General features: G+C 38.5%; 1 protein-coding gene and 2 long non-coding RNA genes across 6 annotated transcripts in view; 1 reads left to right on the top strand and 2 right to left on the bottom strand.

Annotated features, from left to right (window-relative positions):
- Positions 1-397: 397 nt before the first annotated feature.
- Positions 398-25,405, bottom strand: part of LOC309492198 — a 115,114-nt gene continuing 90,106 nt past the window's right edge. Inside the window, exons 2-4 of the long non-coding RNA XR_014203451.1 lie at positions 1,888-2,376; positions 1,658-1,735; positions 398-779 (exon numbers count right to left, since the gene is read on the bottom strand). This is a non-coding gene — a long non-coding RNA (uncharacterized lncRNA). The remainder of the gene's footprint in view (positions 780-1,657; positions 1,736-1,887; positions 2,377-25,405) is intronic.
- On the top strand, positions 1,256-4,037 carry LOC309492203. Of its 3 annotated transcripts, none has more exons than XR_014203457.1 (4): positions 1,267-1,362; positions 1,409-1,544; positions 1,691-1,772; positions 1,871-4,037. It is a non-coding gene; the product is annotated as an uncharacterized lncRNA (long non-coding RNA). The 3 variants fall into 3 exon arrangements; XR_014203458.1 differs by having other exon boundaries at positions 1,268-1,362; positions 1,691-1,746; XR_014203456.1 differs by lacking the exon at positions 1,691-1,772 and having other exon boundaries at positions 1,256-1,362.
- cdh31 (cadherin 31) lies at positions 3,765-23,689 on the bottom strand. 2 transcript variants are annotated; one of them, XM_082160914.1, is made up of 16 exons: positions 23,518-23,684; positions 23,282-23,393; positions 21,142-21,395; positions 19,049-19,189; positions 18,805-18,960; positions 18,428-18,572; positions 18,148-18,323; positions 17,945-18,073; positions 17,669-17,854; positions 17,343-17,587; positions 13,770-13,915; positions 13,473-13,697; positions 13,137-13,358; positions 9,605-9,735; positions 6,695-6,838; positions 3,765-4,603 (listed from the first exon to the last, which is right to left on the bottom strand). In XM_082160914.1, the coding sequence occupies exons 1-16, from the start codon at positions 23,566-23,568 to the stop codon at positions 4,397-4,399; spliced, it is 2,670 nt and encodes an 889-aa protein (XP_082017040.1). In that variant the 5' UTR covers positions 23,569-23,684; the 3' UTR covers positions 3,765-4,396. The 2 variants fall into 2 exon arrangements, with proteins under 2 accessions (XP_082017040.1, XP_082017041.1); XM_082160915.1 differs by lacking the exons at positions 3,765-4,603; positions 6,695-6,838 and adding an exon at positions 9,421-9,452 and having other exon boundaries at positions 9,487-9,735; positions 23,518-23,689.

The following is a 25,405-nucleotide window of genomic DNA, read 5'->3' as shown; positions in this document are numbered from 1 at the left end:
AGTATTTACGACATTGTGGTGGCGTTCATGTGCGTTCAACTCGTAAATACGATCTATAGACCTTATGCGCCAGTGAAACGAGAAAACTTCAGTTTTTGCGGTCGCTCTGTATATTTCTATGGCATTGCTGTCCAGGAGTAATTAGCTTTTGAAGTGGATTTACATAATGTAAAGTTAACGAAAGTTATCATGAGGACTGTAATGTTTAAAGCAGATGACTTAACAAATGTCAGTTCAAATTAATAAACACGCAAAATCACTGTGAAAATACAGACCGGAAGTCAAAAGACAACGAGCGCAGCGCTGAAAAGGGGCGGAGCTACATAAGGTCTATACGAGATGACTTGAACCAGAGCCCGTCTACGGAGAGCCTGGCCATCCCTATTAAGTCCTATTGTACCGAATTTTGGCTGTAGTTCCACCATAGCTCCACTGGGGGCGATCGCCCATGAGTGCAAAATGAATGGGAGTCTATGGAGCTAGACGGCTAAATTTGTCTCTTTCACCCGATTGCCGTTGAGAAATCTCAGATTTGATTGTAGGTTTTGCAAGTTCAACATGGGTTATAGGTCGAAAGTTTAATGAACGAGTACTTATGTCCTTTCGATTTCTTACAGGTTGAGTTGTTGTTGCCCATAACATGCTAGCATTCTGCTAATGAACGCTGATTGGTCAGTGAAGGACTGATTACGACCAGAGATACGGCTTGATGGCATCGTGGCATCCGAAGCAGGACCAGAAACAAACAAAACAAAAACTCTTCTAGCACGTGTATTTACCTGTGTCAGCTGTGTTGTGTGTTTACCTGTGTCAGCTGTGTTGTGTGTTTACCTGTGTCAGCTGTGTTGTGTGTTTACCTGTGTCAGCTGTGTTGTGTGTAGTTACCTGTGTCAGCTGTGTTGTGTGTTTACCTGTGTCAGCTGTGTTGTGGGTTTACCTGTGTCAGCTGTGTTGTGTGTTTACCTGTGTCAGCGGTGTTGTGTTTACCTGTCAGCTGTGTTGTGTGTTTACCTGTGTCGGCTGTGTTGTGTGTAGTTACCTGTGTTGGCTGTGTTGTGTGTTTACCTGTGTCAGCTGTGTTGTGGGTTTACCTGTGTCAGCTGTGTTGTGTGTTTACCTGTGTCAGCTGTGTTGTGTGTTTACCTGTGTCAGCTGTGTTGTGGGTTTACCTGTGTCAGCTGTGTTGTGTGTTTACCTGTGTCAGCGGTGTTGTGTTTACCTGTCAGCTGTGTTGTGTGTTTACCTGTGTCGGCTGTGTTGTGTGTAGTTACCTGTGTTGGCTGTGTTGTGTGTTTACCTGTGTCAGCTGTGTTGTGTGTTTACCTGTGTCAGCTGTGTTGTGTGTAGTTACCTGTGTCAGCTGTGTTGTGTATTTACCTGTGTCAGCGGTGTTGTGTTTACCTGTCAGCTGTGTTGTGTAGTTACCTGTGTCAGCTGTGTTGTGTGTAGTTACCTGTGACAGCGGTGTTGTGTGTTTACCTGTGTCAGCTGTGTTGTGTAGTTACCTGTGTCAGCTGTGTTGTGTGTAGTTACCTGTGTCAGCTGTGTTGTGTATTTACCTGTGTCAGCGGTGTTGTGTTTACCTGTCAGCTGTGTTGTGTGTTTACCTGTGTCAGCTGTGTTGTGTATTTACCTGTGTCAGCGGTGTTGTGTTTACCTGTCAGCTGTGTTGTGTGTTTACCTGTGTCAGCTGTGTTGTGTGTTTACCTGTGTCAGCTGTGTTGTGTGTAGTTACCTGTGTCAGCTGTGTTGTGTGTTTACCTGTGTCAGCTGTGTTGTGTGTTTACCTGTGTCAGCTGTGTTGTGTGTTTACCTGTGTCAGCTGTGTTGTGTGTTTACCTGTGTCAGCTGTGTTGTGTTTACCTGTCAGCTGTGTTGTGTGTTTACCTGTGTCAGCTGTGTTGTGTGTAGTTACCTGTGTCAGCTGTGTTGTGTGTAGTTACCTGTGTCAGCTGTGTTGTGTGTTTACCTGTGTCAGCTGTGTTGTGTGTTTACCTGTGTCAGTGGTGTTGTGTTTACCTGTGTCAGCTGTGTTGTGTGTTTACCTGTGTCAGCTGTGTTGTGTGTTTACCTGTGTCAGCGGTGTTGTGTGTTTACCTGTGTCAGCGGTGTTGTGTGTTTACCTGTGTCAGCTGTGTTGTGTGTTTACCTGTGTCAGCTGTGTTGTGTGTTTACCTGTGTCAGCTGTGTTGTGTGTTTACCTGTGTCAGCTGTGTTGTGTGTAGTTACCTGTGTCAGCTGTGTTGTGTGTAGTTACCTGTGTCAGCTGTGTTGTGTATTTACCTGTGTCAGCTGTGTTGTGTGTTTACCTGTGTCAGCTGTGTTGTCGACGCCTTGAGAGAAAAGAAAGTGCAGAGCGCGAAAGCACCAAAGTGACTGAAGGATTGCCGTAAAGCAGTATCTCTGGTCGTACGATGTGAATGACGTCATTGACATTTTAAAAGTCTTTTTAAAGCAAACAAGTGACTCTAAACCCAGCAATGTGTAATTTATTTGCATCTCCTTTTGAATACAACATTCAAATTACTAGACAAAAAATTATATCCTGAGAAAAGTGGATTTTGAGAGGTATAGCTTCATAGACCTCCATTCATTCTGCACTCGTCCTGTGAGCGCCCTCATGTGGAGCCAGAGTGGAACTGCAACCAGTTCAGAAGCCGGAAGTTTACCGAGAGTGGAAGTTCTCCCCTTATTAGACATTCTCTGCTTGAACACACCATAATTCTGCATAATTCATTATGGTAAGTACATAGAACATGCATAACAAGGTCATTGTAAAATAAAAATATTACCACAGATTAATTGAGAAATAAGTCAAGGTTTTCAGTATAAAGTAGTTTGACATTTTTCATGTTTAAAGTTTGAATGTTTTGAAGGCGATAGGCAGATAGACTGTCAGATAGATAGATAGATATTTAAAATAAAACAATTTTATTCAATTTTAATAAAAACAGTTTTATTTATTAAAAAACAATTTTAATTATTTTTTATTTTTTTTTATGAAGCAGGCCTACTAGCAATATAATCTACAATGTCTTTCTAGTCAGTCTTGTGTCTGACAGCTGAGGTAAACATTCAGGAAAAAATGCAAATGTAAAATAAAACCACTTAAATTTCTTTTGGCTCGAGGTCATGGTGCAAATGTGCACCATGGTGCTAGGTTGAAATTACTCCGAACCATCCCTTTAACTAAATTGCACCCACGTCAGATAGATAGGACTTTTTTTTTTTCATCTAGTTAGCATGTTTCAAATTTGAATTAGTGATTTAACACATTGCTAGTATGTTGCTATAACAATTTAACACGTTTCTAGCATGATTAGCATGTTAACATGTTGCTTAAAAGATTTTAACACATTGCTAGCATGATTAACATTATAGATAGATAAAAGCTTATGAGTTTAAAGGGCTTCTGGGAGTTTGGATTTTAACAGTCTTGACACATTTGATTATTCCATCAGTGCAAGCCTATGGGAAATTTATGATTTTTAATTTACATTTTTAGGAAAACCACAATATTAGATTAAGATTAAGCACATTAAGAACAGTCTGATCTGGGTTTGGAGGTTCTAGCTTGAAAGCTTTAGGAGTTACAGAATTTTAGTCTCAGAAGAAGCAAGTTTAAATAGAATTTCAGTAAGTCGGCTTTCTCAGGCCAAGTTAATTAAGTTGGTTGCAATGGTTTCATGCAGACTTTAAAAAAAAAGATCATTTAGCCAGCGTTGTGTGTGAAGTGCGTTATAGAGTGAACACTTGGAAGCGAAAACAGTAAAAGTAATTTAATAAAAAAAGAGAAAAGCATCAGTGTAAAATGTAATATTGAAACAACCATATAACTATATAAAAGAAATAAAAGCATACATGATGCAATTAATATCTTTGCAGCTGAGGGGAAAAGGACAGAAATAGAGACATGTATCATACAAAAAGTTTTTGAAAATTCAGTGCTTTCAAAAAAAAAAAAAGTACATTTACAGTATAATTCATGCTTTAGTTCAATCTTTAATGCCAAAGAAGTTGTAAAAACATAACCGTTACATTTCATAAAATATACTGGGCAAACAAATTTGGGACAAACATCTTAAGTGGCATTACAGCTTCTTCCCCACAGAGAAATCCGAACAAACATTGAATGTCTTTTGAATTGGGAGATTCTTTTACGGGAGAAAAACAAAGCCACGTTCCTGCCTAGACTGCTCCCATGAAAAGAAAACACTTAAGAACATTTCCTTTTTGTTGACAGGTGAACAGTGCTATTTTTCCAGCTCCAACTTTAAACATTCAAATCACCAGACCATAAAGCGAACTATAAAAATTCTCATATTTTGCACTTTTAAACCATCTCTTCTTGTAGAGAGAGAGAGAAAAATGAACAAAAAACAAAACAAATAGAGTCTTAATCATCTCCTCCTCCATACATGTCTGCCAGCTTCTTGAAGCGAGGGCCCCAGTCATTGATGAAGTCGTAGTCTTGGTCTCCTCCTGAGCTGGAGGAGTTGAGGGAGCTGAGTGAACCTGCGTCTGAGCCGCCTCCTTCATAGTCGAACACCAGGAGAGAGTCGTACGGCGGAGCGGTGGGGTCGTTATCCGCAGCATTCAGATTCTACCAGACAAAGAATAGAGTCGTTAGCCCCTTTCACACAGCAATCCCGGTAAGCTACCGTAAAAATAGCCAGAACGACTTTACCAGTAGAATTAAAAACCTTGACAGGTGTCGTTCACACAAGCAACAGCGTTCTGGCTTTTTACTGGTAACAGACCATTCACACAGAGTCGTTAGTCCCTTTCACACAGCAATCCCGCTAACTTACCGTAAAATAGCCAGAACGACTTTAACGGTAAAATAAAAATTTGTGGCTTTTTACCGTTAACAGACCGATCACACTAGGGCTGCACGATTAATCACACTTAAATCGATTTGGCTTATTGTGATTTTGAAAAATAAAAAAATAAAAAAATAAATAAAAAAATAAAAAAAAATAATAAAAAAAATCGCAAAGGCTGTGATTATGTGTTATGCGCAGCTTGTCAGTGACTACGTTTACATGCAGCCAATAACCCGTTAAAAACCGGGATATTAGCAATAACCCGGTCGCGCACGGCCATGTAAACACCGGCAAAAACCCGGATATGCTCATATCCCGGTTTTTAAAAACCCGGATATTATACCTGGGGTACCCCCTTTCTAACCCGAATATTTGGTAATGTAAACGCGTATCGGCATATCCCCATCAAAAGGGACATTGATTTGTGTTCTGCGCATGTTCTATTCGCAAGGAATCTTGGTCTTTTGAGGAGAGACGGCGCATACAGAAACCCGCGTGCAGTATACCGGAAGTAAACAAGAAGTAGAGGTAAACATGGCGAGACGCAGCACAGCACCACACTTTTGGAGCGAGGAGGAAAGCGCAAACAAAGGCGATCGCTATCTGCCCCGAACTATTCATTATCCGCGTGCTGCTGCTGTTGTTGTTGTCTTTGGATACAGGAAAAAGAATCGGAAATGACGCATATTGCGCCTTAAGGAAGTCCGTACGTCCAGACGCGCGTCGCCGTTTACATCGGGATATTGTAAATTCCATGTATACAGGAGTAACTCTCTCTGCTCACGCATGTAAACGCGTTATTCCGAATGTTTCAGAAACCCAAATAGTGACCCTAACCCGACCATAACCCGGATATTGGCTGCATGTAAACGTAGTCATTGATGATCGGCTCCGTAAACGCGGTTCACTCTGAAAGCACTGCGAGTTTGAGTCGCTTATAACAGCAACATGCGTCAAACATCTTTCCAAACATGAGAAGCATTTGTGAACCTCTGGTCCAACAAAAGACATTCAATAACATGCTTTTACTCCAAACTCACTTCACAAGGACAGTTGAGCTCCTCCTTCTGTGAGATGATGTGCTTCTGACACAGAACAAGGCAGTCGTGTGTTTATTAGTCATGTTTAATCAAAGCGTTTCAATCTTCTGTTCATTCAGCTACAGCTCGCTGTAGGGATTTCCTGGAATGATGCGTGTTATCGTACTTCTATGGAGGGGCATATTTGGCGTGTGTGCGCGCGTGAGAGACGCCCTCTGGTGTTCAGATGGAGAAGCATTTACTACCAATCAGCCGCTACACTGACAAGCTGTGCTTAAAATAAATTGCAGCCTTTGTCAATTTCGTGCAGTTTCATTGCGATTAATTGTGCAGCCCTAATACACACATCAGTTCCAAAATACTGGTAAACTCTGTGATGTAATTAACCGGAAGTTTATGCCTTGTTCTTAAAGAAGGCTATTTAATTTAATCATACATGACAGTATAGCTAACTGTTCCTCTAAGTTGCTGACAAATCTCTTCATACGCCCGGACGAGAAGCGCTTTTAGTTTCGGTATCACTCCAACTTGAAGACATTTGTAAACAGTGGCGAGTAAACGCGTCATCATTTTATGAACGACCCAGAGCAGTTTCTTTTTTCCCATTTTTCCGCTCTTTTGATTGACAGAATATAATCGGCATTGATCATCGGCTGTTTTTAAACAATCGGTCAATGGCAAAAATAATAGCTTTAATCGTCCGATACCGATTATAGGCCGATACATCAGTGCATCTCTAATACTTCGATCTTGCTTTAAAAATAATTCTCTTAATTGAGGTTTAACAGGAATTCTTTTGAGGTTTAATTAGTAACAAAAATCACTTACATCATCAATGAACGCGCCAATCTCATCAGGGTTGGTGGGCCGGGGTCTAAACTGAGGTGCCGTCATGTAAGTGGGCGCCACATCGTTTCTGAACACGTCAGGTCTGTTGTCCAAGCCTCGATGCAGCACGCTCAAATCAAAGTCCTGCGCAGAAAGTGTGTTGGATATTAAAGTACAGCAAAACCAGTTACTACATAGCAGCAGACAGTTGGTCAGTATGTTATTACATTTTCATAAACCTTGCATTTACAGCATATTAACATCAGTCCCAGACAGCAACAGATCCGGCCCACATCTGAGCGGTGTGGAAACCATGTGTACCGGATATGGGCCGATTGCTGTCTGGGGCGTAACTGCAACCGCAGCTATGCATCAAGCATTCACACTTGGAGCGTTCCTGCTGACTCCTGGGTTACCATGTCATTTCCTTTTTTATAATGCTCATTCATTAGACAAGTCACTGCGAGTGGAGCTCTGCAAACTACAGCTGCAAAATTAATTGTTAAAATATTGCAATCTCAATTCAAACACCCACATGATCTTATTCTTAAAATGACAATGATTCCCTATGCCTATTAAACCATCATTAAGATCATTTATGTATAGGTATCAAACAACTTCACAAACAGTCACAATCACAGAAGTTCAGGGATAAATGTTTATAGCTCGTATATAAACACTGATGCCTACGGTAACGTTTTCACTGTACCTTTTGAAAGTAACTTGATGCTTCAAATTAATAGTCTATCAATTACATTGTTACACCAGTAGGTGGCGTGAAGTGACTTAAATGTAATTGAACCATTCAAAATTGCAGATTCATCCAGTAATTAATCAAGTGAAGTCTTTATGAGAGAGTCATTGAATCATTCATTCAACCAGATTAAATAAAACTGAACAATTAACATTGTCAGAAGCTCTAGTAAAATGCATAAATTGATGCATGCAATCTATAGCCAAGACTTGAGGCAGACTTGAGGCAAACTCGCACTACATGACTTTTGGCTGGATTTCACAATTGCAAATAAACTTAAAAGCTCTGCAGCAAAACCCCCGGATCGCAGCCAAATCGGAGCTTGTTACGGTCAACAATGCTAGTTAAGTGATCGTCATCTGAGCCAGGCTTAAGCAGTCACAGACGATTATCACCACGTGATCTTGTATTGTGTGTGATGCAATGTCAAGACGGCCATATGGGCAGGGGCAGGTTTTAGCAAAGATAAAGTTTTATAAGACGCTTAACCTCACATTTCAGCCTTTAAACATTTTCTTAAGAGAGACGAGTCAAAATTAGGCAATATCCTGGTATAACTGAAGTTCCAAACATAAGCTTGGGAGGAGCCCAATCATTCAGTCCCGTCAATCACCACAAGCGTACACTGATGAGCCAAAACTTTGACCAGTCACAGGCAAAGCAAATATCATTGATCATATCCTAACAAGTCCACATATTAAGGTCTGAACAAATTAGATAGCAAGCAAACAATCAGTTCTCGTAATCATGATGCAGGAAAAATGGGCAACAAATAAAGATCAACTTTGACAAGGGCCAAATGTTTATGGCACGGAGACTGGGTTAGAGTATCTATAAAACGGCAAGGCTCGTGGGTTGCTCCCAGTCAGCAGTAGTAAGGATTTACCAGTGGTCCGAGGAGGGACAAACCACAAACCGGCAAAACAGGGTGTTGGGCACCCAAGGCTCATCAATGGACAAGGGCAACGAATGCTATCCCGAATAGTCTGAGCCAACAGAAAGTCTACTGTGGTACAAGTCACAAAAAAATTGTATGTTATGGGAGGAATGCGTCATGGCATCAAACTCTGCTGGGAAACACTGGATCTGGCCATTAATGTGGACGTAAACTTGACATGCCAACTACCTAAACATTGTTGCAGACCAGGTACACCCCTTCCTGACAGTGTTCCCGGTGGAAGTGGCCTCCAACAGAATAAAGGCACCCTGTCACACAGCACGCATTGTTCAGGAATGGTTTGAGAAACATGAGTTCAAGGTGTTGCCCTGGCCTCCAAATTCCCCAGATATCAATCCAGTTGAGCATCTGTGGGATGTGCTGGACCAACAAGTTAAATCCATGGTGGCTCTACCTCACAACCTACAAGATTGGAAGGATCTGCTGCTAATGTCTTCGTGCCAGATACTGGAGTCCACGCCTTGGCAGGCCGGTGCGGTTTTGGCAGCACGCGGAAGAACAGCATATTAGGCAGGTGGTCAAAGTTTTGGCTCATCGGTGTATACAAGCAGTCGTCACTATGCCGTCCTTGAGGAAATTCTTCCAGCATTCCTGTAGCTCCCCATCTCTCCCTCCATTTCCCTCATTTTTTTCTCTACTAAGAACCTTTGGTTGTGTTCAGAGCTCAAGCAAAGCCTCAGCAAACCAAGTTAATTTACCATTAACTATTAAGATTGGAAGGGCAGGTAAACGCGTGATAACTTTGAGACGTGCAGTGCTCTCATTTACAATGAAATCACCTTTTGAAGTTTAAAAAGCAATTACATTAAGCTATTTAATGATTCCCCCATTTAAAATTTCCAAATTTAAGATCTCCTGAAAGAGACGTTGCTTGTAGATCTTGGTACAAGTTATGGCCTTTAATTCGATGTAATAGAATATTTCTTTACACAAGGATCGGAGTCCCTGCGGGTCCTTAATGTTTTAGTGCGAGCACCACAGCGATTCAGGTAGTGAACCATAAGTGCTTTCTGAGGGCACCCTTTTAACTTAGAGCTTCAGAAATGCTTAAACTGTAAAAGATGGTGATTATAAAAAGACATGTTGCTTGTTCAAAAGCAAGTTTGACTGTCAACTTCCAGGTACCAATGAACAAATTAACAAACTCAACCATTAAAAACTGATAAACCCCCTTAAAGTATATCAAATGAAAACCAACCTGATCATCTTCTCCACCGCCTTCCTCATCATAATAGTAGATGTTGTCCCTTGTATCATCTTCAGGAAGGAGAGGTTCTTTTTTGGTACTACTTTTCCTCCTCATGAACAAGAGCAGAAGAAGAGCGAGCACTGTGGTAAAAGAAGCACAACTTAACACAGCAAACCTAAAGGATTCAGCAGTAATAATGAACCAAGAAAGATTGAATAGGGACTCAAAAGAAGTCAAGGAAAATTAGATTGCTATTGATCTTATAGGAGTTCAATTCAAAGAGTGAATATGTTTGGAAAAAAATGCTAGCAATGAGACACCTTTTCTGCAGTATAATGTACAGTGTGTCCCATACGTTGACTAGACTGCGGCGGCCATTAAATATATTTTAACTTCTAATAATGACAAAAGTAGAGATGCACCGATTACAATTTTCTAGGCCGATTCCGATTTCTCATTGAGTTTGACCTGCCGATACCGATTTTAGCCGATTCCGATTTTATTTTTTCTAACCACTTTACAGCACACACAAATATTTTTCTATCTTTTCTTTAATAGAACATTTTGCATAGAACATAGGTATTTTTTTGAACATATAATCGCTATAAAATAGAACTATATAAATTACTCCTGGTGTGGGAAATACACACACATATAGCCTTGCAGTATAAAGATACCTCTATATTTTCTGGCTAGTTTACTTTATTTTTTTAATAATCATAACCATACTTGCAACCAAAACTGAATGATGAAAACAAGTTTAAATGGGTAAATCTTCTACAAATATTTTTAAGTCTTCGTTTTCTTTTGACATATACTGGAGTTCTTGCTAAAACACACTAGCCATACTTATTCTGTGCATTGAGCACTTTTTGTGTGAATTCATTTTTTGTTTGTCCATCAAAAGTGTGCTTTCACTTTAATTGAGTGCAAGTAGCGTAGCAAAAATAGACCCGCGCCAAAACCCGCGCTTCACTACTGCTCACGCGATGCTCCTGCTCGTGGTGTGAATGCACTCATTGATTAACATGCATAACGGGGAAAAAAAACGCACTGCTGACATTTGTGGTGTGAAACGGCCGTAATTCATGAAGTGTCCTACATGTCCGTTCCATGTGCACTAGGCTTGGGCGGTATTCGAATTTTGAAACCGTCAAACCGCCTCCCTATTTTACCGGGGTATACGGTATTACCGTGACTAATTAAAAATGACATAATGGGCTCAGACGGCGTCACCAAACTGTTGGCTTGTGCCTACACCGTTCAGAAACTGAATGCCAGATCGGGCAAAAAAACAACAACAAAAAAAATCAAGCCCAACCCCTGCACGTTGTGTCTGAGTCAGGCCGACGGCATTAACTGTTATTATGAGCCGGAGCCCACCATTATTCAACATAATATCTGTGTGCGTGCAACAAGCAAGAAGTGCCTTTGTAATCCGGTGACGCGTGTCCATTGATTTTTATTAATAAAACTTTTCTGCAAAGATGGAAGTTGACGATCGCCATCTCTGTAGTGAACGCGCCTATAGAGAGAAATGCACATCATTACACAATCAGAGAGTGGCCTTTTTCTTTTCGTTTTGAATTGTTTCGTTTAAAGAAATTGACGATCGGCATCTGAACGCTATAGAGAGACATGCACATCATGGATTACAGAGAGGTAGGCTAGTCTATTTCTTTTCGTTTTGAATGGTTTCGTTTAAAGAAATTGACGATCGCCATCTCCGTATGTACGCGCCTAGAGAGAAATGCACACCATTGATTAATCAGACTATATTTCTTTTCGTTTTGAATGGTTTCGTTTACTGAAATTGACGATCGCATCTCCGTATGAACGCACCTAGAGAGAAATGCACATCATGGACTACTTAGCCTAATCAGTGAGTAGCCCATTTCTTTCGTTTTGAATTGTTTCGTTTAAAGAAACTGACGATCGCCATCTCCGTATGTACGCGCCTAGAGAGAAATGCACACCATTGATTAATCAGACTATATTTCTTTTCGTTTTGAATGGTTTCGTTTACTGAAATTGACGATCGCATCTCCGTATGAACGCACCTAGAGAGAAATGCACATCGTGGATTAGCCTACTTAGCCTAATCAGTGAGTAGCCTATTTCTTTCGTTTTGAATTGTTTCGTTTACTGAAATTGACGATCGCATCTCCGTATGAACGCGCCTAGAGAGAAATGCACATCGTGGATTAGCCTACTTAGCCTAATCAGTGAGTAGCCTATTTCTTTCGTTTTGAATTGTTTCGTTTAAAGAAATTGACGATCGCCATCTCCGTATGAACGCGCCTAGAGAGAAATGCACACCATTGATTAATCAGACTATATTTCTTTTCGTTTTGAATTGTTTCTTTTAATGAAATTGACGATCGCATCTCCGTATGAACGAGAGAAATGCACATCATGGATTACTTAGCCTAATCAGTGAGTTGCCTATTTCTTTCGTTTTTAATTGTTTCGTTTAAAGAAATTTCAAGCTTTATTTATTTGTCATGTCTGTGAGGCATAGCCTTTTTTATGAGATTTCAATGCAAGTGACAGCGGCATGCTCATCATGTCATGATTATATTAAATCCAGGCGTTTGGTTGATGAAAATTCTATAAAAATTTAGATACAATTTATACAAAACGAAATTCGTTTTAAAGAGGCCTTTTACAAAACTAAATTTATTGAAGTGGTCAAATCGTCTGACACCCGATGCATCCTATCTTACTTGTGCTGTTCACTTTTCATAATCAACAAAGATGGAAAAAATAACATTATAATATTTTAACAAATACGAAACTTAATGCGCTTATGTATCCTGGCAGCAGTGAGTGGGCGGTTGTTTCGGAGATGCGACGTTAGAGGTGTTTACATCTCTCGCGGTATTGCCTCGTCAGTATTTACTGCCTCTCCCTTCTCATTTGGTTGGAACCAGAAATATTGCCAAACTGCAACCACACAAGCATTTTTTAGGCAATAAATAAATTATATATATATTATAGGCTATGTAAGTGCCGGTAATGACGGTATTGAAACTGATACCGGTGCTATTTTAAGATCCCGCGGTATCCGATATTACCGTAATACCGCCCAACCCTAATGTGCACGTGTGATGCTGATGTTGCGTGATGTTAATCATGCGGCGCCCGAGTGCATTTGATCGCATAAAATCGGCATGTGTCAGACTGATCGGCCGGTCATGGCCGATCACGTGAAAAACGGCCAATTCCGGTCACCAGCCGATCAATCGGGGCATCTCTAGAAAAAAGGTATTTAAATGTGTGTTGCACCATTGCTGTCAAACAAACCAAAAAGCGTGATAAAGTTCAGGTTCAAGTCACAGACTTTTTCTTTGTTCAATCTGCACACTGAATATGGGTTGGAGCTCTTGATTTTGAAATCTCAAAGTGATCAGATTGATGAATTTCTCTTTAAAGTGTACAACGTTCTATCCTGTGGGAAACACTGAACTTTCTGTATGCATACAAAGCTTGGAAGACCAACTAAATGCAAACACATAAATGCATGGGAGAAATTACATACATAGCAGAAGCAAGATTGCTCCCAGGATTCCCAGAACTCCAAATAGTGGCACTCCTGCTTGCGCTGCTTTGTCAGTACATTGGAATGCTTCTCCTTCGCAGTCACACACTTTTGCTTGAATGGTGCTTTCCTGATCCAACCCACCCTGATCAAAAACTTTCAGGACAACATTGTAGTCACCCGGCTCCAATGCAGACTTTGGTGTCAGAAGGACACCAGTTGCTAAAATGGGCACATTATAATAGTTAAACATGTATACCAAGACAGACAGATATTTCAATGTGTAACATGTGAAAGAATGAGATTAATTTCTTTAAAATATTAGTAATTGCTCACATGTGCCATTCATCAAGGTGGACCAATTTTTACTGGTTTCTCCGTAGGTCTCAACTCTAAAGGGACCAGCGAAAGGAGGTCCATCTTTGTCCGTTATAGAGAGAAGCACTGGGGCTGAACCACGATTGCATATTTCTATAATCCTTTCACTGATGACAGGAGCGTTGTCATTTACATCCTCCAATTCAATTACCAGGGTTCCTGTGCCAGTTGCTGGAGCTTCACCTGCACACAAGCACAGACATCAGAAAAAGGCCAGCAAGAATTCTCCTCTTAAAAAAAGGAAACACAAATTACCATCATTATCCAACGCCAAAATGGTAGCTCTGTATTTGCCATCTTTGACTAAGGGAGATTCTCTATCCATAAGGCTCTTGACTTTAATAACTCCAGTGTCTGGAGTAACACTCAGCCAGCCGGCAGGATCACTGCCAATTTTATACCTGGAAGGAACCAAACATACAGGTTAAAACTAGAAATGTTCAGCAAGAACAACTTAAGTCTTGCCTGGTGGTTTAAAAACATTTGAAGTTCAAAGGATATACAGGCATGATATGATTTGAATTCTGCGTATGAGAGATTTGACATTGGAAAGGATATATGCATTAATAGGTAGACAGTTGCTAAGGTGGTTCTCAGATTTGTCTGTGGACATTGGTTTGCTAAAAGATCTGGGCCCGTATTCATGAAGATTCTAAGAGTCCTCTAAGAAAACTCTTAATTTAGCTTAAAAACTTTTACGTAGGAGTCTTAGCTTAAAAGCGATTCGGGACCGATCTGAGAGCAACTCAGAGTAAGGAAAAGACAAAAACTTTCATCTTAGTAAGGAGGCGGGGTTGACCCCGTTGCTATGTATGACAATCTTTTGAAGACTGTGATTGGTTGGTTGTCCAAAAAAAAAAAGAAAAAAAAAAGTGATAAGTATAGGGTCTATTCTAAGCCTTCACTTTGAAATTACATGCGTCATTTTTCCTATTTGACCGTTCTCACACACACACACATTATATATGTGTAAATAAATCCTTTTTTTTTATTTACCATGCTGTTAATTTCCTATAAGGTATTTGATTGGCTTAGAATGATAAAAATGTTTCCACTCTTTCCAATTACACTGATTGCTGGCATGTCTATTTAAGTGGTGGTTTGAATGTTGGTTTTAATGTATCAAACATGGAATTTTCCAAGTTGCCAAATATCGTAATGTAGTGATTACTTTCATTTCTGGCGCTATGGCATATGCGCTGTATCGGAGATGTTAGCGTGTCTCTAATAAGATCAGTCACAAACATGATCCCTGCACGATCTAATCTATAGCGTCTTATTAACTCACTGTTATTCATTGTCTGCAACACATTTCTTCTCCCTCTTCATCTTTCTGCCATTTTCTCCTCTGCTAAAGAAACTCTTAAGCCTCTTAAAAGTCCTCGTCCGTGCTCCTAACAATTTTGACCTTAAGTGCTCTTTTAAGGGTTAAGATGCTTTCTGAATTACTTTTTTCTTTACTAGGATTTTTTCTTTAATTTTAAGAGTTTCGTCGGGCCATCCGTCCCTTTGGAAAGCGTCATTAAACCGTTGGCGTCATTAAACCGCGGAGATGTTGCCTAATGCCTCAGAAAATCCGATCTGCCCGTTTACATGACAGTCGCATTGGCACATATCGGATTTATTTCCACATATGAATGAGGAAATATCCAAATGCATGCGTTTTTTTTTTTTCCTGTTTACACTGTCATACAGGGTTTATACAGAGATTCTTAAATTGAATTTACTACCTTTTTACCACCTATTTTACTACCATCACAATATTTTTACTACCAACACGGCATCAAACTTCAACTGTAGCAGTGTTAAGTGTTAAGTAAAGTGACAAGTAAAGACATGAAATATCTTTCCAAAATGAATTAACATATTTAATCACAATTTAATGAGGCAATTATAACTTAATTTCAACACTGGGAGGGAGAGATAGAGAACCAGAGAGACTTAAACCTCTGTCTTTGGGTCCGACTCAAAATCAAAATAAATTCATGAAAGTTTAGTAAGGAAATAGGCCTGCACACGCAAGTTACCCTAATTGAAAACCATATAGACCAGGGGTGTCCAAACTTTTTTTAGTGAGGGCCAAATAAAGAAAAATAAACAAAGGGCCGGGCCACACACTAGAGGTGACATTGACAATACTGTATTTTTACAACCTGGCTATAAAACGCTATAAATCAATCCATATTTTTTTTCCAAAACACTATAAATCCATCCATATTTTTTCTCAAAACGCTATAAATCCATCCATATTTTTTCTCAAAACGCTATTAATCCATCCAGATTTTTTTTCAAAACGCTATAAATCCATCCAGATTTTTTTCCAAAACGCTATAAATCCATCCAGATTTCCCAAAACGCTATAAATACATCCATATTTTTTTTTCAAAACGCTATTAATCCATCCAGATTTCTCAAAACGCTATAAATCCATCCATATTTTTTTCCAAAACGATATTTAATCCATCCATATTTTTTTTCAAAAGCTATAAATCCATATTTTTTCCCCAAAAATTGTCTTTTTAAAAAGTATTTTGTCTTTTATTTCGTGTTTGCATTTGAGGAAAAAAACATGTTATGTAGCCTAACCGTTCGTTCTCCATTAAGGATGCTTTTAAAACTTTCACAGAGACATCAAACAGAAAACACAAATTTCGTTTTGTATTAATTTTATCTTAATTTTAATCCATGTTTCATTATTTTGTATAATCACAACACGTTCAGACATGAACCGAAACTCAGCGTATAGGTAGCCTAGGCTACTCGCCTCACAGACCTAAACAAATTAGAAATATCCTATATCTATTATCTACAGAAAGCTTGAAATTTCTACTTTTAAACAGAACCATTCAAAACGAAATAAAAGTAGGCTATAGGCAAATCCGTAAGAAATGCATTTTTCTCCGGCGCGTTCACTACTGCTAAGATCGCGAGTCAGTGTCAACTTCATCTTTGCAGCTGACACAGAAACACTTGTTTATTAATAAACAATTAAAATGTCATAATATTTTTTTTACAGCGTTTAGGTGCCGTTTATATGAACGCGTCACCACTGCATGTGAGAGAGAGAGAGAGAGAGAGAGAGAGAGAGAGACAAGGTCTCTCCCTCTCTGCCGTGCGCTCGCTACACGGTTTGCATGCGCGCTTTTGCTCGCTCGCTCTAGATTCGCAGGAGATTTTTACTAATTTCCAGGCATCATAACATTACAAAAGGCAATTGTAATTTTTTTTATTACTATTTTGGTATGATGAACATTCACCCGCCAGTGTGGCGGATAGCCTTTTGAGATTCTCGCCAAACGGAAAATCTAACCACACTTGGCGGGTGTTAATTTCGGACCCTGGCTGCGGGCCAATAAAAACTGGCCCGCGGGCCGAAGTTTGGACACCCATGATATAGACCCAGTTAGATGGGGCTTCGAAAATGTACTACCTCGTCAGATGACGTTTACTACTTTTTACTGGCCTTAATTTGGCATAATTTAATTTACTACCTTTTACAACCCCGCGGAAACCCGGTCATAGAACACATCCGATCTGTGTCACATATGTGCAAAAATAAATAAAAATAAATAAAATATTCGGAATTGGGTCACATTTCACTGACAGTGTAAACGAGGCCTTGGAACATAAGCCAGCTGGGTTTAATGCAGAGCAGTGTTTTTATGTGCATTCTGCTTGAAGCACAATAAGACTCATTCAGTAACCAAATGATGTCCTGTCTGCACGTTTTTTCTTGAAAACAATTTGCGCCCCCCTTGTTGAGAACCACTGCTCTAGAGAAAGCAATCAAAATGGAAAGAGGATAAAATGATTTGCAACATTTCTTACGTTATCTTCTGTGATTTTGCGGTGTCTGGATCAGTGGCTTTATAAGTAACCAATTCACTATCAACTGGTAAATCTTCAGGTTTGAAGATAACCTTCTCCTTTGGATTAAACTCCGGAGGCTCATTAACATCAATTACATTCACAGTGACTGTGGCAGTGGAAGTGGCCAAAGAACCGACAAATGGATCATCGTTCTCAACAATCACAGACAGAATGAATTGCTTGTTCTTCTCAAAGTCCAGGGGCTGAATGGAAAAGAAAGTGTATTTTACTAAAGGAACATGATCACTAATTGCCTGTGGAAACACATGAGCAACACACAGTACCTTTACAGTGGTGATGATGCCCTCTAGCTGGCTGGGTCCAGTACTGACATTGAAAAACCCACTCTTGTCACCGCCAATAATCTTATATTTGGTTGACCAGGCAGGAGATCCAGGTTCATCTCCATCAGTAACTGTAAGTATGGCCACTTCAGCCCCTACTTTATTCTCTGGGACAGATACAGTGTGCTAAAAAAATAGAGATGTACGGTGAAAATAAGTACAAATAAAGTTGTAACCCTTATATTATAATATCCTGAATTTATTAATATACATTACCGTGGTTTGCTCAAACTGAGGTGCGTTATCATTGCTATCAGTCACAGTAATAACAGCTGTGCCAGTGGTTACATAACCTTCTCCTTTCACGTCAGTAGCCGTAATTAACAAAGTATATCTGGAAAATGTCTGAAAAATGTTTTCAGGTGAGTTGGTTTACATTAAATCATTCACCAATGTGAGATCCAGTCATCATTTCTCACCTCTTTGTCCAAGCCTAAAGCATTCACACGAATTCCTCCAGTAACAGAGTTGATTGTAAACAGGTTTTGTTTTGGCAATTCTGGATCTTGCTTGACGATTGAGTAACTGATAACACCATTGTCAGTTTCCTCAGTATCATCTGCATCAGTGGCTGTGACTGTCATAAACTCATGACCTTCAGTGAGAGAAGAAGAAAGACTGATTCGGTGAAACTGAAGAGGCATTTGAAAAAGAAAATGCTAAAAACCATTTTATTAAGAAACTGCATCATACACCTACCTATACCAGCAGCTTCAGGAACATTTCCATTGAATGGATTGTGAGTAAATATAGGCTTATTATCATTTTGGTCCAGCACATTTACAATAATTTCCATTGGCGTTTCTACAATATTCACATCAACTCCAGTCGCATGAGCTATAAGCTAAAGACAGGAGAAGAGATACAGGCATGTTAAGAGACAAATATCTGAGGTTGTGTCTTTTAGTCCATGTCTGTAAGCTTTGACATCAATATGCAAGTGTAGTTTAAGAAAACTTAATTTTTTAGTAGATGTACAAATTACAAACGAAAAAACAGAGCAAAAAATCTAACATTAAAAATACACCAAGACCTATCTGCTGATTTTAAAAGTTAGAGACCTAAAATCAACTTACTCTGTATGAAGCTTTTTTTTCTCTGTCGAGTGGTCGAGTCACAAACAGATTCCCTGATAATCTTTCTATAGTAAAAGTCTCCTTAGGGTCCAGATCCGCTCCTTCACCTGTGATCCTGTATTGCATTGTAGCTTCCTTAGAAATGTCTGACTTTATCTAAATACAGAAAGCAATAAGAGAACAAAGTCAATAACAGAAAAACCTCTTTCTTGTTTTAAACATTCCCCTCATAACTTTCTCTCACCTGGACCAGTTTCTGTGGGAAAGGACCTTTGCCATCCTCAAGCACATTGAATGGAGGAATAACCCAACCTCTCTTTGCTCTCTTCAGACCCGTTGAAGGCTTTGGAAACATCAGAACCAGATCATCAGCGGGAGATTCCATCTGAAATTTAGTAAATGACAATGAACGAAGTTGTTTCTTGGCTCGCTGTACATCGTATATTTCAGGGCTCCAGACTGCGACTAAATGGTGGGGCATTTTGCACCATTTTTCCCACCAGTGCGACTCAATGTTGTTAGAGGTCACAGTGGTACCACCACCATGATGCCCAACTGATAAAAGCTGCCGTTTCAGTTGCACGAGAAACAAACAAAACGAAAGCAGAAAGAAACCAGTCAACCACCAATAATAGACAAAAGCGCACAACAGGTTTACTCGTGGGCCGACCTCAATCATGTGACACCATCAGTACACAGCGCTGGGAGATCCAGTGAGAAAGTGCTTGAATTCACCACAGTATCAATAAAGGCCAATTTCAGCACAGAATTCTGTTTAATAAATCATATCAGATCAAAAAGTGTTGACAAGGAAAGCAGGAGAAACATTGTGCCAAGAATGAACAAGTTATAGATGGCTTTTCAATCCACGAATCACCATGGATACACTATTGTACTAACGCTAACTGTAACCATGGTATTGTGGCAGAAATAGTCAAATGTTTTTACAATATTAATCTGAGGGTTCTTACAACTGTTTGAGAGTGAACTTGAAGCACTTATTAAAGTCTTAAAGTGCTTCACAACTTTTTCCAGCACTTCAAAGCTCTACATATTATCCAATTTAAATGTTATTTTTAATGAGATCACTAAAAACATTATTTCTTCATCCTTTGACGATCGTCCCCATTTGTAGCACTAAAAGTTTCAAGATGTAGGAAAACTAACACTCGGTGGCAAATTTGCATGTTTTGCTTTTGAATTTATATTTAGACTTTACAAAATAACTACTTTAACATATCAAATCAAGAAATAAATGTCATATGTTTGGCACTACTTTTGTACTGTAGTCTCTATAAATAAAAAATATAAATGCAGCTCATGACTCCACTTTAAAGATGTGTTTTTAAAGTCCACATATAAAGCTTACATCATCAAAAAACATCCGAATTTAGAAGTAAATTCATTTTCAATCCTGTGTTTGACCCTACCTTTTGAACACTTTTTATAGGAGTCACATTAAAGACTTGAGGTAAACGCCCACTGCCATGATTGGCTATCATATTAATTTTCAATGTCCCCGCCATTTCACATGTAAATTGGTTTTAAAAACTCCTGATGTTGAAACCTCCTTACATAGTTGAAACATATGCTAACAATGTGAAACATTTATTAGTCTTGGCTGTGGCAAACAAAGTTTAAGAACGGAGTTTCCTTCGTTTTAGTTGACAAAGGATGACTGCAGCAGGACAGTCTTTCGTCACACTATGACGCAATAATGACAAAATCAGAAAGAGTCATTTTCTGACCTTGGTTTCAATAAAAGCTGTTTTTGGACTAACGAGGAAGTTGAGTTCTGCAACTTGCAGGATATTTTTATAGTACAATGACCTCTTATGTCAAAAGATCAATAAATTATCTCTCACAATTCATGACCCCTTTAAACTGCAACTGAATTACACAGAAAACAAGTAAAACTTGTATACCTGCTCCTTATATAATCAAAGCGTTGACCCTGTTAAATTTAGTTGCTTTTTGCATGTTACTGTTGTTAATAAAAGTAAATTTTAACTGGATTTTAACTGAAATTAACTCCAAGAAATAAGCATGCATTATTATTAGTAAACCGCACTTGATGCAAAACAATAGTAATTTTGTGATTAAATTACCTTTAGGATTAAGAATATAGAACAGTGCTCTATATTCAATCTTTTAGGATTGTATTGGAAAATAATGAATTTAACACAGGCCTCCAATAATAATTTGTAAAAATACAGAATTTGGTGGTTGAATATGCCCATTAAAAGTGTGATAGTAAAGTAGCACACATAAAAACTGAAGTGTCCAATAGAGGTCAGGCTTGTACTGTCAGCGGTTTCTGGAAGAACTTGTTTGTACCTGTGGAGAGGAGATGTTCATGACCGTGTCCATGTGATGGTCCTCATGATGATGATGATGGACACGCTCAACTCTGACAGATACCGTGTGCTTCTTGCCACTGGAGTCCCAAGCGTCCACAGAAAACACCTTGTGGCCTTCATGAAGAGTCACTTGTCTCTTCAGCGTTACAGTCCCATCCGTGTTCACATCAAACCGCTTGTCAGCGGACTGGAAGAGCGTTCTTGTTCTTCCATCACAACTAGTGAAAGGTACTGAGGGAGGGAAAGGTGCATAAACTTAAGACAGAGGTAGAACAAACTCAAGCTATGTCAATGCGATTTTATAATAAAAAAAAGGAACTTTTCTTTAGGAAAGTAATAAAGTATTAACTGATATGCTGAAACTTGTAGCGGTACATACACCAGTCATATTTCCATATAAGCTTTACTCGATTCATTTCATCATTCAAAAACTACTTGTTGCCACATGTTTTACCACAGTATTAAGTGAATCACTGTAATAACAGCCACTTTATAATATACATTTCTGGTCTCATGAAAGAGTTTGAGAGCCTCATGGATGGGACCAAAAAAGGGTAACACTTTACTTAAAGCCCTTATGTATAATACATTATAAAGGTATTTTTACATATCGTTTCATAAATAATTGTAACCAAAGTTAAAATGCATTATAATATTCGCAGAATCTGAAATTGGTTGTTTGTCATGCGTTTTAATGCATGTTTCTTTCTAAATGTGTGTTCAATGAAGGATAATGTATTATAAACGTGTCTACAATTATTCATGAGAACATACAATGCATTACAAGGCAGAATTACTGCATTAAAAACACTTTCATAATGCATTATACATAAGGGCGTAAAGTGTTACGAAAACAATTCTGAAACACTGATTAAAAAAAAATGCAATTTGCAATATTCACGTTCAGTGTTTGTTTGGATGTGGTAGAGCTTACATGCATGCTTTAGGCCTAGTTTATGCCAAACAACTTCAAATGATGCTTACTGTGTCAATCCTTTTCCCAAAACTACAGCATAATTCATTTAAACAACCACTATCCAGTTATACAGAGGTTTTGCAATGGCTAATAGTGCATCCATTAGAGGTCGGAAGTGGTGAAACCGATCAGCTCTTAGAAATAAGCCACCATTAGTGGGACAATAAAAGGAAAGTCCTTTCAAGATGTACAGAGGTAAACTTACAGATCTATTGCAATACGAAACCAAAGACTGGTTAATGTCCAAACAAAAAGTTTTTTTTTTTTTTTTATAAAAAAAGTTAATATGAAAGAATAAATCAGAATAATGTTGCATTAACTCACATAATGGCTCTAGAAAAATGACTAAATTAACAATGCTTGTGAATTGAGGGCATAAAATCGAAACTAAGATAAGTTGAATCACCTCTCATGGAAAGTACCTGATTCAGTGCATTAAATAGGAATTCTTACACTTAATAAACACTGTGGCTAATAAACCACAGGTTATGACAGAAACAAATATAACTGGGTTTATACACTTCAATGATTGAAAAGAAAAAAAGAAAGTGATAGGCTAAATCTTAAATGTTTTGTTGACCCTGATCTCCTGGTTTCACTCCCACAGAAACTCAGGATGAGATCATCTGAATTTCACAACACCTGCAGATTTACTGAAGCATGAGATTTCATACAGAGACTTAAACACCTCACATTCTGACAAATGAGAGAACTAAAATGTGATTTAATTCAACATTTGTGGAGTTAAACCCTAAATGTTGCATAGGAAAACAACAGTTTAACCTGCACAAATAAAAACTCTTTGCTTTGTCACACCAGGAAACAAAAACAAGGTACTAACTTGCCAATATCTTTAAGAGGTTAAAGTCTCTAACGTAGATCTAATAAACGGCTAAGGTAAAGAATCGAAATAGGTTGAATTAAATAAGTGCTGTATAAAACAATGTTCGACCACACCGGCTTTTGACGAAACTCGAGGCACAACAATTAAACTTCAGGTGAGACCAGATTTAACGAAGACGCTAGCATAGACCACACACAGCATTTTTGAATTAGCGTAACGCTACTTCGCGTTATATTTGAATATTTAATAACATTTTGAAAACGCTTCAGTGTTGTAAAGAGATTTGTATTGACCTACCTCTTCCTAGTCTTTTCCCCCTGTGAAGGTGATCTCTGTGCACTTTTAAAACTACTGTTTCCAACTCAAACCCAGGTTTACATGTCGACTCCGTATATCCACACGAAAATACCTAGTTACAAAAATAAAATCAACAAATAAAACATTTTATAATAAACCAAGCCGTTAGTGTCCGAAGGCGCGCGACCGTTTAGGTCCACAACTCGACGCCAGACCAAAAAAAAAAAAAAACTTACCTGAAAGAGAAAAAATATCACTCCTAATCGCACAATCCCCACACAAGCCATTCGACACGCCAAAATCCACACAAAATCCTTCAGCTTTTTAATATTTCGAGGCTTTTAAGTAAAGAGCTGCTGTTTTTTCCAACCTCTCAACAGCAGCAAATTGAGGAAATGGTTTCCAGCAGGTATTTCTGCTCTGACGTCAGCAGCCAGGTGACCTCGCCCATCCGGTAATTACCATGTCCAAATATGGGTAGTTATTCAAGGCAAACACACAGGTAAAAATAAAAAAAACAGTTCGAAAATCCCCGGATTTGTGAACTTCGTGTGAAATATAGAAACGCTGCGCTTCTCAAACATCCTGCATATCATCCCACACAATTAACTCTTTAAAAGACTATTTGTTCAACTGCTGCTCACTCATGTTGCTGAACTGAAGAACTCCTTTCATGGCTTTACACTGAAAAATCCCCTTAGACACATCCTCTGTCTGCTGATGATGAAATTGATTACGATGATGAATCTACTGGTTGATTGAAAGAACTAGCCTCGATTTACTGAACTAATAGCCCACATTAATCAAAATATACTATGTTTCTGTTAACAAATACATGAAAATGTAGGTTTTGGAAAGAGAAATTGTTTATAGACCATGCCTATAAAATGAAAACTTAATACACCATATAGCCTATGTCGGTGCCGTCTGGTCATACTGTATACAAATAGTGCATTATTTTCGCAATGAATCCCATTCACAATATGGTCATGTGAAGAAATAGCAAAAATAGCTTAGATTTCAGTAAATCATATTGCACATCTTCCATGTTAGCTTACTTATTCGATTGGTATTTCTTGTGACCCTGATGATTTACTTCAAGATTAGTAATACAATGGTTATGACTTTCCAAGAGTCATCAGGCCTCTTCCCACACAATGCCTCAATAATAACCTTTCTAACATGGTCTATAATGCTTGCTTTGTATTATATTACTGACCCTATAATGTAGGCTATTTATTAATTTAACGGTTTACCCAGATATCCATAACTAATTTCGGGTGCCTCTTTTTTGCTTTCTGTTCAGCTTGGGATGCCTCAGGCCACCAAAGATCGTTTTTATTTTCTCCTTTAGTGTTGAGTTTGATCATGAGTTTCCAATGTGATCATGAAACCATAAGTATTTTGTTTCCAACAGAGCGTGGTAAAAATTAGCCTATGGTTTCCAAGGAGAAAGTGTCTTTATCCGTTCTATCTTTGTGCTCTTCTTTTCTTTTTGTAAACAACAAGATATATTGGCTCCTCCATTATCATTATAATTGTCTTTCCGGAAGAAAAATAAATATATCACTATCTGTTGTTTTTGTCAGTGTAAGATCATTCGCTATAATAAATGGATGTATAGTTAAAATATATGACGGATATTTTTCCATGTGTCCAAATTTAAGTCAAGTGACCTTTATTTTTTTAATGCTTCAACAGAAATGTTTTCAAAGCAGCTTCACAATGATAAACAAGAAAATAGCAGAATTAATAATGCAAATTTGATCAAATATGAGTGTAATTCTGCTGTAAAGCAGAAGTAGCTAAACAATAGTGTCATTATTCTTCAGTTGTTGATAGTTCTGTTCAATAATGTAAAGCTCATTCTTTATGAAACAAGTTCAATTCAGCTATAAGTATCTGTCCTGAAAACTACGTAAGCAGCTCAGCTACAAAAAAAAAAAAAAAAAAAAGGTAACTGCAACTTTTTTATCTCACAATTCTGACTTTTCTTTTTATAAACTTATAAGTTAAAGGTCCCATTGCATGAAAATTTCACTTTATGAGGTTTTTTGACCTTAATATGAGTTCCCCTAGCCTGCCTATGGTCCCCCAGTGGCTAGACGTTTTGATGGGTGTAAA

This window comes from Leuciscus leuciscus (genome assembly GCF_965113295.1).
Source record: "Leuciscus leuciscus genome assembly, chromosome: 2".
In the NCBI taxonomy this organism is placed as follows: domain Eukaryota; kingdom Metazoa; phylum Chordata; class Actinopteri; order Cypriniformes; family Leuciscidae; genus Leuciscus; species Leuciscus leuciscus.
Note: the sequence above shows the minus strand (reverse complement) of the source record. Positions and strands in the feature narration are given on the sequence as shown.

Bases quoted from the DNA above. Each gene is read 5' to 3' on its own strand.
- cdh31 (XM_082160914.1), bottom strand. From the start codon at position 23,568: ATGGCTTGTGTGGGGATTGTGCGATTAGGAGTGATATTTTTTCTCTTT. The intron at 18,324-18,427 runs GTAGGTGTATGA...CTCTCACTGAAG, and splicing joins TCCTGAAGCTGCTGGTATAG to GTCATGAGTTTATGACAGTC. The intron at 17,855-17,944 runs GTAATGTATATT...CTATTTTTTTAG, and splicing joins CTCAGTTTGAGCAAACCACG to CACACTGTATCTGTCCCAGA.